The 15111-nt window shown below is 38.3% G+C and overlaps 1 protein-coding gene across 1 annotated transcript; it reads left to right on the forward strand.

The window, feature by feature from the left end:
* The first annotated feature begins 558 nt into the window (after positions 1-558).
* RIOK3 (RIO kinase 3) lies at positions 559-13505 on the forward strand. Its single transcript, XM_083623619.1, has 13 exons — positions 559-789; positions 2911-3032; positions 3942-4087; positions 4179-4286; positions 5051-5160; positions 6191-6334; positions 6656-6783; positions 7224-7412; positions 8285-8444; positions 9401-9481; positions 9565-9654; positions 10179-10286; positions 11956-13505. Exons 1-13 carry the CDS (start codon positions 715-717, stop codon positions 12061-12063), a joined length of 1569 nt encoding a protein of 522 aa, XP_083479745.1. The 5' UTR covers positions 559-714; the 3' UTR covers positions 12064-13505.
* Positions 13506-15111: the final 1606 nt, after the last annotated feature.

The following is a 15111-nucleotide window of genomic DNA, read 5'->3' on the forward strand; positions in this document are numbered from 1 at the left end:
CCACAGCTGTGAGCTGTCCTTGTATTATTTCTGTGCTGTGTGTTCTGGTCCCTCATCTCAACTTCTCCCCCACCTGTTACTGCCTTATCTCACTCTTGAACTTGGGCACAAATATTTCTGTACCTTTCCATGCACAGTTTTTAAAAGATCTATAGGAAGTGGACAAGGGCAGCTCTTAGTTATAATGTTTCCCAATGGTGAACCCCAGAGCTGCAGACTGTGATTGAAAAAGAAACCCGAGTCGTGGGGGTGCCGAATCCCAAATGACAGGCATTTCTCATCTGAAAGAGAAGATGGATTTAAAGGTCATCGCTGGGGAGCCATTCGTGTTCCCATTTATTCAAAAGCGTAGGTTCCAGCGCTAATTTAGTTTTTTGGACAGTGGTTTATTTTCACGTCATTGTGAGAAAACAGTGCCATAAACGAATGAAAGGGACGGAGTGGTTTTATCCGTACGACAAAATAGGAAGCGAAGCGACCACCAACAGCAACACAAAAGCCTCTTAGGGCAGGGGAGATCCCAAAGGAAGTGACGTCGACAGGACGTGCACTCGGCGAACCAGTAGGCAACCAGCGCCGGCGGCGAAGGGGCGGGAGGAGTTGAGGCGAGCGGAGAAGAAGCCGGAAGAAGTTTTATTTCTGCCAGGCGCCCTCTTGCCCTGTCGCTGCTCTTCCTTCTCTCGGCGTCCATCTCCGTTCCTTTGCACCTCTAACATGGAGCCCGGAGCAATCGCTGCTGTCGTCCCCGCTCCTGAGGCGAGCGCGAGTCCAGCTTGGCCCCAAAGCAAGGTGAGGCAGGGAGGGCCGGCGGGGGGCGGCGGCCGTGCCCGAGGAATTTCTTCAGGCCTGGTCTAGATCCAGCCGCCCCCAGAACGAGAGCCAGCGGAGGAGGCCTGAGGTGGCGGGGTGTGCGCCGTCGTCGCTTCAGGCACGGAAGGGCGGCGGCGGGCAGGATCCCCCCATTGATAAGCGAGTAGAGCGGAGGCCTCGTCGCGTAATTCCCTGAGAGAAAACAGAATGAAATATCTCCCCCTCCCCCCTGCCTCACACACACTTGGTTTTCTCTCAGGGAATGTTGTGGTGACAGTTAAGAAAAACGACGCTGCCTCCCCTCGCGGAACCTGAAGTGGTACAGTCCACTCACTCCGTGTAATTCTGCCCGCGGGTGTAAACGAGGCCTCAGGCCTCCAGGGACGGAGGCCTTGGCTTTGCCTCCTCTCCCGCCACACTGGTTGGGATGGGTGGAGGGGCGCGCGGGTTTTATTGTCCGAAATGACCCCGCCGCTGGCTCCTTTCCTTTCCACCGCCTGCCCCACAGGGTTGCTCTAATTCAGAAGGCCAACCTTGTGCTGGCAGAGACGAGTAAAGGGTCCAAGGGGGTCCTGTGAGGATAGAGTTGGGGGCTGGTGAGGGAACAACCATTTCATAGCCACCGGAGGCTATGTGGCAGAAAGGTGGTAGGTGGGATATAGCTGAGTGAGCAAAGTACATGTAAATAATAATACTCTTTGCCAGCATAGAGGCAAATAAGTATAGGGTTCTCATTGTTTCAATGACCTGGTCGTACCCCCCCCCCCAAAAAAAAACAAGGTTAGAATGTAATGATCAGGAGTAATAACTTATTTAAGCAATTTTGAGTCTACACTCTCATAAGCTTGCCTGTTTGTCAGTCTTCTGATAAGAGGCTACAGATGGATATGGTGCTGGGCTCAGAGCCAAGTAACTCATTTGTAGTGCTGTGAAACCTGGTATTCATTGAGAGAGACCATTAACTGGTCCATCATTCATAAATTAGATTTATGGGTGTGCTGCTGTAACGTTTAAAGTAACAGCTGTTTTACAGATTCTTAATAATGCCTAACTCTCAATGACCTCACTAATGTAAGCTGGAGCAGATAGGCTGCAATCTAGTTCAGAACAGCAAGATCAGCCTTAGTGTTATGTAACATGAATTTCTGAGAGAAGAGTTCTTTGTAAGCCAGACCTTTGGTCCTTTATCAATAAAGTTAGCGTGGTAAAAAGCATTTGTTCTCTGTCATGTGGATCTTTGATCAGTGTGGACACATATTCGTCAGCCAATAAGACACTTTTATATAAACCCCTCTGATTTTTATCAGTAAGTATTTTGTAGGATGATTCATAGTTGGCACTCAGTGTTTGAAACTCCCATTGTTCGAAGCACATTTTGTGACAGGGAATTTCATTAGCATGATCAGTTTCTGAGCTCTGGGCGCAGTACTGTGCCTGAGATTTCAGATTAAAACTGCAGAATGGAAGGAAAGGAGGACCTTTTTCTGCCTCCCCACTTCCAGTTACTCTCTGAAGACTGGAGAAGAGACCCTCTTAGGGATATTAAGGTGTGGGCAGGGGAAGGACTAGACCATGTGAAAAATGAACATGATATTTTAGCTGCAGTTCATTCATTTTCAGCTTTGTATTCTTGTTATAAAAAGTGTGCCTAGACATCCCGTTGTTGTGCCCATAACCTAGGTTTAAGGTGTCATTTAGTTCCTAGTTTTCATATCTCGGTTTCTAACACTGTTGGCACTGATCAGTGAAAAAACATGGGGAGACTGTCTTATCCTAGACATGTTCAGTTATTTAAGTGGAGAAAGTGACAATTTCAGATCTGAAATAGAAATTGAGTGGATTATAGTGGCAAATATTTAAACAGCTCTCATATTCTAAATGCTGATATATTTTTATGTATACTTTATAAAGGAATAAAGGCATTGTTCAATCTTTAAATAGAAAGTAGTATGACTCACTTCTGTGACTTCACAAGACTGGATTCATTTTACACAGTGTATTTCCGTGTATCTATACAAAGAAATGTGACATCAGGATTTTATGCAAAGAAAAATGATCTGTCTTATCCATAGCCAAAAAGATAATCTATTTTTGTTGCAGTGTCCATGGGGAACTCCTAAAAACACCACAATATCATGTTCCTTTGCTGATGTCATGAGTGAACAGCTAGCTAAAGAGCTACAGTTAGAAGAAGAAAATTCTTCTTTTCCTGAAGTGGTATCGTAAGTTGAATATCCTTACATTATGAATGCTTATTACAGACTTAGTTAATTGTTAGTGGGATCCTGTTTTTGGTTTTTTTTACAGCTGCAATTCTTCACTTCTGTACTTGGAAGTACCGTATTTTTCGCTCTATAAGATGCCCCAGACCACAAGACGCACCTAGTTTTTGGAGGAGGAAAACAAGGGGAAAAAAATTCTGAATCTCAAAAGCCAGAACAGCAAGAGGGATCGCTGCGCAGTGAAAGCAGTGATCCCTCTTGCTGTTCTGGCTTCTGGGATAGCTTCGCAGACTGCATTCGCTCCATAAGACGCACACACATTTCCCCTTACTTTTAAGGAGGGAAAAAGTGAGTCTTGTAGAGCAAAAAATACGGTATATATTACATAAGTAGAACTTCTGAGTACATATGCATAGAGTCAGGTGGTGAGTGTGATTTTTGGCAAACTATTGTAGCAATAGCTAAAGTCAGTATTGGGGCTTGACAAAGTCTTTTCGTTGGGGTATAAAAGCTAGTTACAAGCCTTCCTACCTGCTGCTGCCATAGCTTTCTCTTCAGGTTTGAGAGAGGGAAAAAGTTGGTGCCTAGTGAAATGACTCATCTTACACAAGGTGCCTGAAAGAGTCTGAATTGCTTCCTTGTTTGAAGTGAGCTGTATTCAAAAGGAAGGGAGTAGAATTACCACACTCCATGTTGTATACTGTGTGGAAATTATTTAGTGTCCTGCCAGGCTCCTTTAAAATGAAGAAATTGCATAGCCACCTCCTTCCTTTTTAATTACACAAAGCAATCAACTTCCTCCTCTGCAACGTATATTATATGGCAGCTAAAAATGTACTATATTCTTAGCTGGAGTATCAAGGGCTGAATGGTCCCGCTAAGTGTTCTCTTTTGGTCTCTCATATCCAGGGCTGTTGAAGGATCATTTATTAGTGGGGAGAATATTGATACTTCCAGTGACTTGATGCTGGCACAAATGCTGCAAATGGAATTTGATAGAGAGTTTGATGCACAGCTTCGACGTGAAGAAAAGAAGTTCAATGGAGATAGCAAAGGTTACTATCATGAGTCACGATTTCTTTCTGTTTCTCAGTGGCCCTTCTAACAACTGTTAACTCATATACATTTTTGTTTCTATTTCTCAAGTGTCCATATCTTTTGAGAACTACCGCAAGGTACATCCTTTTGAAGACAGTGACAGCTCTGAAGATGAGGTCGATTGGCAGGATACTCGTCATGATCCTTATAGAGCAGGTACCATTTGAATTAAAAACTTATGAAATGTACCATTTCTATAAGCAAAGTTTTTCATATTGTAGGATCCTGAAAAAGTGTTTTGTGAGGCCATTGGCAACTGCTTAATGAAGATCACGCTGTGAATTACATAATATGCTGTTATCTTTTAAATATTATAATGTTTAATAGAGCACATGGGAGTGCTTTTAATAGAAAAAGGCAAATCCCTGCTAAACTGTAGCTTGAATTCTAAAAATTTAGAATAGGGTATAGGGAGGAGAAGAAAAGGAAGGAATGTGAGTAAAGCAGTTATGTGTACTTCTCTTGTGCAAAGATTGTCTGGGAGACAGATTCAGGAATGGGAAGCTGCAGCCTTCCAATAACTTTGTCAGTAGTTCATGCATTTTCTAGTTATGTTGATTAAATATGAAGTATTAGCAACACATTTCAAAAAAATCTTTACTAAATGAGCCCCCTTTTTGGGATATGAAAGTGTCAGATTTTCTCAAGCTTCCCTAAGAACTAAAACCTTTTTGTTCACTATAGCTGCAAAGAAATAACAGCCAAAAGAAATGGAAAGGATCAGGGTAGTTTGTGTAGGGAACCGTATGATATAACTATATATATATATATATATATATATATATATATATATATATATATAGTGATCGCATCAGTGTAATTTGTGCCCTAGAATGCTTTGTAGGATGTGGCTAAAAAGGTTGCATACATTTACTAGTCTTGGAAGTGTATTTTGAGTGCAATATTTTTATTATTCATAGATAAGCCCACTACTACTCCCAAGAAAGGCTTTATAGGAAAAGGAAAAGATATTACTACCAAGCATGATGAGGTTGTGTGTGGAAGAAAGAATACTGCTCGAATGGAATATGTAAGTTCTGTCCTAAGTTTATGATTGACGTTCCAAGGTTGGTCCGTGACTACTTGCAAAACACTTGTTGACTCTTGATATATACTGCTTCACTTCCCATGATAACCCAGTACTTGATACAAATGTCATGATAGTATCTATGTCAGTATTTAAACTTGTTCTATGCACCTGTTTAAAAACAATTATATGGCTCTATTTGCACATAACACCAAGCCCTGGTTTGTTGTAACCATAGTTTGCCCATCTGTGAGGTAACTCATAGCATGTTGAACAAACAAGTCATGGCTTGTTTTCTCCCAAGCTAGATTTGTTTTCTAGCTGCTCTTACCTCATGCCTCTGTAGCTTGGTGAGTATCCAGCACTGGGTGGCCAACAAACCATGGTTCAGCAAGCCACACTTCGTCTAAACAAGCCATAATTTAGCACGGCATGTAAACCAGGCCATGATCTCTTAGCTTCTGAAGCGTGTGTCAGAGATCCAGATCCAGAAGGGAGCACGGTATCCTATTACCTTGGAATGCCCCCTAATGTCTCTGGTTAAATACTTTCGTAGAAGGATTTCATAGGATCATAGAATTGTAGAGTTGGAATAGACCATGAGTGTCATCTAGCCGAACCCTGTACTAGAAGTTCATAGTATAGTTGCCCCATATTTTTATTCTTTCTTATAACTATATTGATCTGTTGTAGTTTGTATTTGTCATGGCCTCTGACAAGAACAATAAAATTTATTATCTTCATTACTGTCATCTGCAGTGTGCTTTAGTGGATAAAGTGCTAAGCTTGAACTTGAGAGATCTGGGTTCAAATTTCTGCTCTGTCTTAAAGCTCCCAAACTGGCCTGGAGCGAGTCTCTCTCCCATAGGTCTTCTCTTTAGATTATTATGATAATATGGGGGAAAGTTATTTTTGCTGTTCTGAGCTATAGTAAGTAATGGACGCGCTGCAGGTGTAGGTCTCCCCTATCAGCAACTTTTTCAGACACACAGAAAATTCCTTGTCATTCACTGAATTTCACCTGTCTTCACAGTTTGCACCTGAATTTCAAGTTGGTGATGGAATTGGTGTGGACCTAAAATTGTCCAATCATGTCTTCAATGCCTTAAAGCAGCATGCTTACTCCGAGGAACGTAGAAGTGCCAGGCTCCATGAAAAGAAGGAACATTCTACTGCTGTACGTTTTGGTGACTCAGACAAAATGAAAATTGCATAGTTTAGCAGGGCTGTATTATTTAGAATAAACTTGATATCTGAATACTGGAAAAGTTAAGACTTTTCTGGAGTCATAGCAGAACATTATTTGAGAGTTGTTTTATGCTATGGGAGTGTTAAGTCTGAAGTAATTGATACAGAAAAATATATAGAGGATCGTTTTAAAATTTAAAGCACCTGATCAAGCTCATAGCACTTGTAGATTAATCAAAGGAACGTTTTGTCATCTGCACTAAACATACAGCATAATAAAAGTTTTATCTTCCCCGCTCTTCTTGTGCAGGAGAAAGCAGTAGATCCTAAAACACGCTTACTTTTGTATAAGATGGTCAATTCTGGAATGCTGGAGACCATCACTGGATGCATAAGTACAGGAAAAGAGTCAGTGGTGTTTCATGCATATGGAGGAAGGTATTTTTAAAAATATGGTTATGATACTTGTATTGTGTAAAACTGAGAGCAACTGCAGAGCAACATAGTATTTGGAATACTTGTATACTGTTTGTTACCTTAGATTTTATAAAATTGTTGCGGTGGAAGTATGCAGCATAACACTTGTCCCCCTTCCTTAAAATAAATAATATTATAGGCTATACTGAAACCTTAAGTTAAATCTACTATTTAAATCTAGTAATGTAAAATATACATCATTATAAAATGAATATTTAACTAGTTCAGTGGTCAAATGTTTCAAAGCTGACATATTGAGATATAATGCAATGAAATAATTTTCCAAATATGTTCTCGTCTTTTGCCTTATCTATACTTTCTCATCTGTTTTACTGGTTGAAGCTTCTTTAAAATTGGTTTGTAGGCATGTAACTAAAACTTCTTTTTTTCTCCTCTTAAAGTTTGGGTGAGGATGCTAGCCCCATACCTTCAGAATGTGCCATAAAGGTGTTTAAAACAACTCTGAATGAATTTAAGAATCGTGATAAATATATCAAAGATGATTATAGGTTCAGAGATCGTTTCAGCAAACTGAATCCACGAAAGATAATCCGAATGTGGGCTGAGAAAGAAATGCACAACTTAAAAAGGTATGGAAATGTAGTTGCTTAAAAAGGTATGGAACTTAAAAAGGTATGGAAATGAATAAGCTGTAGCATCTTGTTGAAACCAAGTGCTTGGGAATCAATGTAAAATCTCCCTTCAACTTGACTACGTGTCTTGAACCATGTTGCTTTATGTATAAAATATTTTACATTTTTTACAATTATTATTTGCTATACTGTACAGGTAACTGTTTTGCTTTAAATCTTAATTTATTTAAAACTATATAGTGCCTGTCCAGTTGGTGTATACAATAAAATACAAAGCTATACAAAATGGTTAAAAATAAAAAAAATCCAACATAAATCATAATTGAGTACAACCCATTAGTTAATACATTTAAAGCTGTTATTGTTATATGGCAGTAATGAGGAATCTGCAGCCCACAAGTCTAATTAGGGCTGGTATAAATGTGCCTAATTTGGCCCCCAATCCACCTTGTATGTTGTATATGATGTTAGGTGTGGGGCAGGGAAAGACATGGGTGCAGAGGATTGATAAGAGCCTCACAATGCGGAATCAAACAGGGTTTGCTTGATTGGTAGTGACTTCAAGCTCCAATTGAATCAGCTAAAATGTCTTTTAACTGATGGGCTTGAATTCAAGCTGTACTTCAAAGGAGAAATGGGTGACCTGATGTCAGGTGATTGACAGGTGGGCACCCCCATCCACCTGTCAAAGTGACCCACCAAAGGATCTTGCCTGCTCAGCTGAGAAGATTCACGACCCTGTTGTATGCTTTTATAAAGAGCCAGTAACTGTAATTGAGTCAAAACAGGTATGACAGTGTAGGCATGTTGGTGAGTTTTGACTAGCTGGAAATACTTATGCTCTAATGCTTTTTTCGTCGTCTTCACAGAATGCAGGCAGCTGGCATTCCTTGTCCAGAAGTGGTTACCCTTAAAAAGCATGTCTTAGTTATGTCCTTCATTGGCCAGGATCAAGTTCCAGCTCCTAAACTAAAAGAAGTAAAACTCAGTAGCGAAGATATGAAGAAGGCTTACTATCAAGTTCTTCATGTAAGATCAATACAATTGTCTTGTCTCAAAACTATTGGAAAGAGTTCCTTTCAATAACAGATAATTGATGAATATTTATTTATTTACTTATTAAATGTATATAAATGTGCATGTAGGGTCCCTCCACAGTCTGCTAAGGTAGTTAAGATCATCAAATGAAGCCCATTAGTTTTTCCATGGCCTGATTATTGGCTTGTAATAATATGGAGTATGGCATTTTCATTAGGGGCACCAATGTTGTGGAACATGGGAGGCCCCATCAGTATTGGCATTCCACCTGCTCTTAAAGATGCACCTGTTTCAACAAGCATTTCCCTGATCTTGAAATACTTTATTTGATGGTTGTTTTAACTGCTATGCTCTTTTAATAGGCTTATTTATTATGAATGTGTTAATGTGGTTTTACTATGTACTTTAATTATATTGTCTTTTTAGTCAGAACTGTATTGGAGTCAAAGATTACTACAAGTAGCTTGAACAAAAATTTGAATACAGGACCACTAAAAGTGTTGGTTCTGTGAAACCAGCAATTATCTTTACAACAGTATATCCTAGAGTCCCACAATACTTGGATTATATTTAATACTCCCGAGATTGACAGCCTTTCTTAGTGTAGTAAGTGTACTATAAAAAGTCATGGCTAAGTACTTTTAGTAGAAGCAAGAGTGATTATGGCATTTTAAAAACATGCCTATCAGTCATATGCAGTTGCAATTCTGCACAGTTCAGATAAGCTAACTAGAGTGAGCATGCCAGATATTATCTGTAATATAATTTGGTAATATTTTGTTTCTGAAAAATAAGCAAAGGTTCTTTCATATGGTTGCTTTCTGTATCCAGCATGCATGTACCCATGTATACACTGTTAATTTTTAATCAGTCTTTAGTGGTAATATTGAATAACAATTTAGTGGCATGGAGAGCATTCCCATTAATAACTTGCTGCTTGTTTCTAGATGATGCAACAGTTGTATAAAGAGTGCAGTTTAGTTCATGCTGACCTAAGTGAATACAACATGCTGTGGCAAGGGGGAAAGGTAAGCAGATTTGCATGGAGAAAAATAACTAGAGATGGTCCCATATGCAAATATCTGAAATACTCATCTTATTTATATTATAGGTCTGGTTAATTGATGTCAGTCAGTCTGTGGAGCCCACTCACCCACATGGACTCCAGTTCTTGTTTAGAGATTGCAGGAATGTTTCACAGGTAAAGCATCTGACAATCTTGTTATTTTGTATTTGTATCTATAGAAGTGCATGTATCTTAAAATGTATATGGAAGTTTTCTCAAAATATTTATCACTTCATTCTGAAAATGTAGGTTTAATTTTAATGGGGAAGAGAGAGGATTCTATTCAGGGACATTCAAGGAAGAGTTGAGAACATCTTAAATTGTAATTGATTTTTGGTCCCTTAGTTGCTTGTAATACAAAAAAACAAAAAACCAGCTGTCTTTTTAATAGGTTATCAAAAGAGTTTATTCAAGGCCCTGACCTTGATCTGGAGAGTCCACTCCCCTTCAAAAATAAGACAACACAGGCTTATAAAACATGCTTGTATTTGTGAGAAAAATGCAGGCTAGAAAGCTTAGGAAAATCTTATTGCAAGTCCAGATGTCCACAAATAATAGCTACCTCAAACCACTGCTAGACTAAAGAAAGTCAGTGAGAAAGAAGGGGGGGATGCTTTTATGAATTCAGTGGTTAAACTCATCTTTGCTTTTAATGAAAGTTCTTCCAGAAAAATGGTGTATCTGAAACACTCGGTGAAAGAGAGCTCTTCAATGCTGTCTCAGGTTTAAACTTAGCAGCTGACAATGAAGTGGACTTCTTAGCTGAGGTAAGTTCTCCCCACCTTGGAGTGTGTGGGGGAGGGGGAGTATAAATATGATCTTATTCTCTAGGCTGCACTCAGAGAAGCTCTTAGACTGTGCAGAGAGATCTGCATTATGAAGGCAGAGTTGAGCCCAATTTTTTAGCTTTGTTATTCATACATTTGGAAATGCCACTTGTCTTTGTGTGATTCAGCCTTTCTGTCTAAATATGAAGCATTCCCCCTGGGAATATATGAGTGAGTACTATTCATGAAACTTATTCATGTGCCATTTTAGTGAAACCCTTGATTTCTGCAAGAGACAAAGCGTTAACCTGCCCAATAAAGTGAGCAAATGTAGGGTTTTCAGAAAACCAGTTTTTATCATTGTCCTGAAAATCCTGAGTCTTGGGGCACAAAGAATTAACCAGACCTAACTTGATCTGACAATATAATGCTTTCTGCTGTGAGTGTGTTCTGAGGGAAATTGTTCTTGCTTTAGCTATACTCATTTTGCTACTTATTTTAGACATTATATGTACTGCTTAATTACAGTCAAATCTAAGTGCTATGGAGAAGGCTCAGTACAATGAAACAAAAATGAATTAAAACAATAAAATCGGAACTCAGATAAAAAGCCTGCTGGATTTTTTTCTTTCTTTTTTTAGTATTGTGAGTTAGAGTAGTGAACTGCAAAAATAGTATATTTGGGTTTGGCGTTCAATGTCAACTTTAAGAGAATTTTTCAAATTGAAAACAGGCTTGTTAAAACTCTAAAATTAATGAATTATTTGTAACTTAGACAATAAACATTTATTTTAAACAATTGTATTGTGATTTTCACTGCAGTTAGCAATTCTAGAGTGGTGACAATGAAACAATAAATTATACACCAAATAGCATATCAGCAAAACAATGTAATTGCAACCACCAAAACCATAGACTGACATTACATTTCAGCGAAGACCTAAGCTAATAGTCAGGTGTACACAAACTGCTTTTCAAAGCAGTTTCAGTAGTGGATTGCCATATGGCATAGACTGCTGCTGTTTGGGGAAACTCGAGACCAAAGGTCCTCTGAGGCTCAAAGGAATTAGTTGTCTGCAGTTGTTTGGTTTCTGTGGACTTCGTTTTCACTAACATGGGTCTGTGATTTTGACTTTAATTTGGCTCTTAGTTAAACACGCAGGTAATATTTCCATTGAATATGCTTGTATAGGAACCACTGGGAATGGTTCAACAGAAGTAATATTTTCACTAAACTATGTATGAAAATCCCAACTAATTCCTTGTTCTTAGAACGTAATTGTGCGTGGGCTGAGCTGATGGTGCTGTTATCTGCATTTCCCATTATGCCTTGTCCATTTTCCCCAGCACAAAAGATGTTTTGTTACCAGGTGAGACTATCTTGCATATGGTGTGTCAATCTATTTTGTTTCTGCAAAGGAAAAAATGTCAAGGATAGTAATGCTGGTGAAACAGGAAGAAAATAAAATCGGCAAAGCTCAATAACAGGCTTTTTGTATGCTGCATGAACTCACAATTGTTTAAACATGAGCTGATCAGTAATGTGACAACAATAAAAGGTGAAGACAAAGGCAGTACAAGTTCAGCAAATTGGTATCATGCCAAGCAGAATTGCAGTACATTTAAATATAGTCTGTTTCTGACTACTATGTGTCTTTCTGTTTTATAGATTGAAGCTTTGGAGAAGATGAGTGAAGATCATGTTCAAAATCATGGGAAAAAGGTGTCTCTGTATCCGAGTGATTATGGGAGTCCACCAACATCTTGCAATGAATAGCACTTTGAGTTAAACTGAAACATCTTTTTTGCATCTTACATTAAGTGCAGTGATTAAATGTCAGCTGCCAAAAGCAACAGAAGTTATGGTCAACTCAGAATGCCATAAATGAAACTTCAGGGAACGTGCATTGGTGCTTTGGTGTGTTTTTTCAGACAAGCCCACGTTAGGTCACTGGGACTGTCAACTACATGGCTCTCTGACAATGGAAAGTAATTTTCCTTTTTAATCTGACATGAATTTTTCAGGTCAGTGCAGCTGAGTTAAGAATATGGTGTGATGAAATATTTAATTTATTTAATGTCACAATTTCAGACTAAACCGAAGTACTACATAAAAATGGGAAAGAGTGGTTGATACTCTTTCCTTCCCCTTCCACTTTTACATACTGGTATACCTGATGGAGGAAAAAGTTTAAAACTTTTTGTGCGTATGGTTTATGCACAAACTTTAATTTTAATAGTGTATGGTTAAAGGGAGGCTCACATTATGTTTCATAACTATATTCAACATTGATTTCATATCAAAAGTTTACTATTTTTACAAAAGCTTTAATATTCGATATACAAAATTTATATTAATCACTAAGAACAGTCTAAAACATTTTATATGATTTTTACACAGTAATAAAAAAACCTCTTTTCCTGTAATTTGATTCTTAAATATGCAGGTCATTATGTTAAATGCTGAAAGAAGAAACTTGTTACTGGATTATCAATAGCAAAAACATTTGGTCTTTGTTTCTTGAACAATACTTGAACAGAAGGCACCTTAATATGATTCTCACATGGAGGTAGCTTTGGAAAAAAATATAAACAAGTCTAAATTACACAAAATTAGTAAGGATGCACAGCAGAAGAAGCTTCTGTACAGTTGTATCCTAAATGCATAAACTTGAGATGATAGTAAATTTACATCTTTGCACAATAGATTCTTTAGGTGTGATTCAGAAAACATCTTTTGTCTCTGCATGTGTATGTAACGTAGCCTCTCATGTAATACAATTTGATGCAGTTGATATGACCACATAAACAAAAAACCCAATAGAACACAAATCCTTGGTGAAGCATATGTGTAAGAAATCTAGAGTCCTATAACAATGAACATGTCTACAAGATCTTATATGGAAGTTGAGGAGAGACTTGCCTGTCTATTCATGTATTGTTGATTTCATTCTTGGAGTGTACCTAAGTGTAACTAAATTATATCATTTCACTAAGGTCAGTATTAAAAAACAGTTCATTCACTGACAGATTTATTAGATTAATGGACTTAGGGTGGTAAAATTTTAGAATTGTCATCTTTTGTTTTCAGATTTCTTCTTTTAGATCCCTTCATTATGTTGTAGTGAGAGACTGTTGCTGTGTGAAGCTCTCATAGTGGCCTATGGAAAAGCTCGTTCCATGCAAAAATAAGAGGGATAATAAACAAATCTGATCTTGTCCCTGTGTCCGTGTAGGGTTTTTTTTGTCCAGCTTTTGTCTTTGTCCAGCTTTAAAAATTACATTCTAGTTCAAAATCCATCATTCTCACAAAAGTGAATGAGTGTAACATGCTGAGAGGCTGGTCTATAGAAAAGATATTTAAAGTAAGCATTGTATTTAACTGTCCATATAAAATCTGATCAATTTTCAAATAAGACATTGGCAAGTACAATCAAATGCAGCCATCCAATGAATGTAGCAGAAGTGTAATGTATGCTTTTTAAAACTATTATGATGTTCCTGATAGGCTTTTACTAAATTGGGTATTAAGAACTATTGAAAATTCTTTGTTTTTTTAATTAAAAATACCCTTTGACCAATCTTTCAGATGACCTGCATTTTTTATTATTATTGTGTACCGCCCTATAACCGCAGGTCTCAGGGCGGTTCACAACATAAAATCACAATATAAAAATGCAAAATACATAATAGAAATAAAAACAAGGACAGCCCAATAATCCCCCCTCCCCAACACATTTTAGAAGAGCATTTGTTTGGAAATGGTATGGTGGTCTTGTTAACGATTCAGCTACTACAGCCACCTTCACAAATTTTGGTATTGTAAGTAAAACCAAAACCCTCTCCAACAGCAAAAGGCCTCCGTTTGCCTCCCTGAGAACTGCTTTTACAATTCTTCACTTTGAAACAATGCCCACATCAGTCTTAGATGGAAGATACAGGAAAGTTCCAATGCATTTAAGATTCTGTATTTGTGGGGCAGGTGAAGTTAGAAGATCTTCCCCATTACATACATGCTCCATTCTCAGCTCTATCAAAACCCCAGAAAGATTTTTGGAACAGATGTTTGCACCGCTGCAGGGACAGAACCCTGAAGTGAAAATATGTTGGCTATTACATGACTGCGACCCACTTGTCACATATAAAGCAGCTTTATTCGCAAAAGCCACAAAGTATTTGTGCTAGTCACATAAAATACAGCACTGTAGATTGTGCAGGGTATTCATTAATTTGATTTATTGTAAATGGTTGCTTATTTCTGGATCTTTCTTAACAGGTTTTATTGGATTTGCTGGTTTTGTAACTGGATTTGTAATGGCTTTTAGTCAAATACAGCAATTGATTGATTTATGTTGGGCAGTGTGTGTAGGAAGTAAGAGGCTTGACAGTACTGGTCCAAAGAGGTCAAAGACAAATAGTACATCCACTGTTGCCTTTTTCTAAACACATCTCGAAGGCCTCCCCCAGAGTAATGCTAATCCTGAGGTCATGAGAAACCTTTTTCTCATTTTAATATTACAAAGTAGCATTACATTGACATTTAGCTGCTCTGGGAACTTAGTACAAGTATGCTTCTGCGTATCCAGTTATAATGGATACAGTTGTTTATACAACCCAATACAGATGGCAGGATTCTTCTGGAGGTGATCCTTCCCTGGCTTACAAAAGCATTGACAGTAAAATGCTTTAATATTTGTCATGTTGAGAGCCAAGTTTCCCCACGGTGGGAAACATGTCTGTTCTGTGGCATTTTGTTGGCAGAAGAGATGTGCAAGATTGTGTGCATCGCATATTCTCTGTCCTGAAGCTGACCTGATGGGCAGCT

Source organism: Podarcis filfolensis, assembly GCF_964270895.1.
Source record: "Podarcis filfolensis genome assembly, chromosome: 7".
Lineage (NCBI taxonomy): Eukaryota > Metazoa > Chordata > Lepidosauria > Squamata > Lacertidae > Podarcis > Podarcis filfolensis.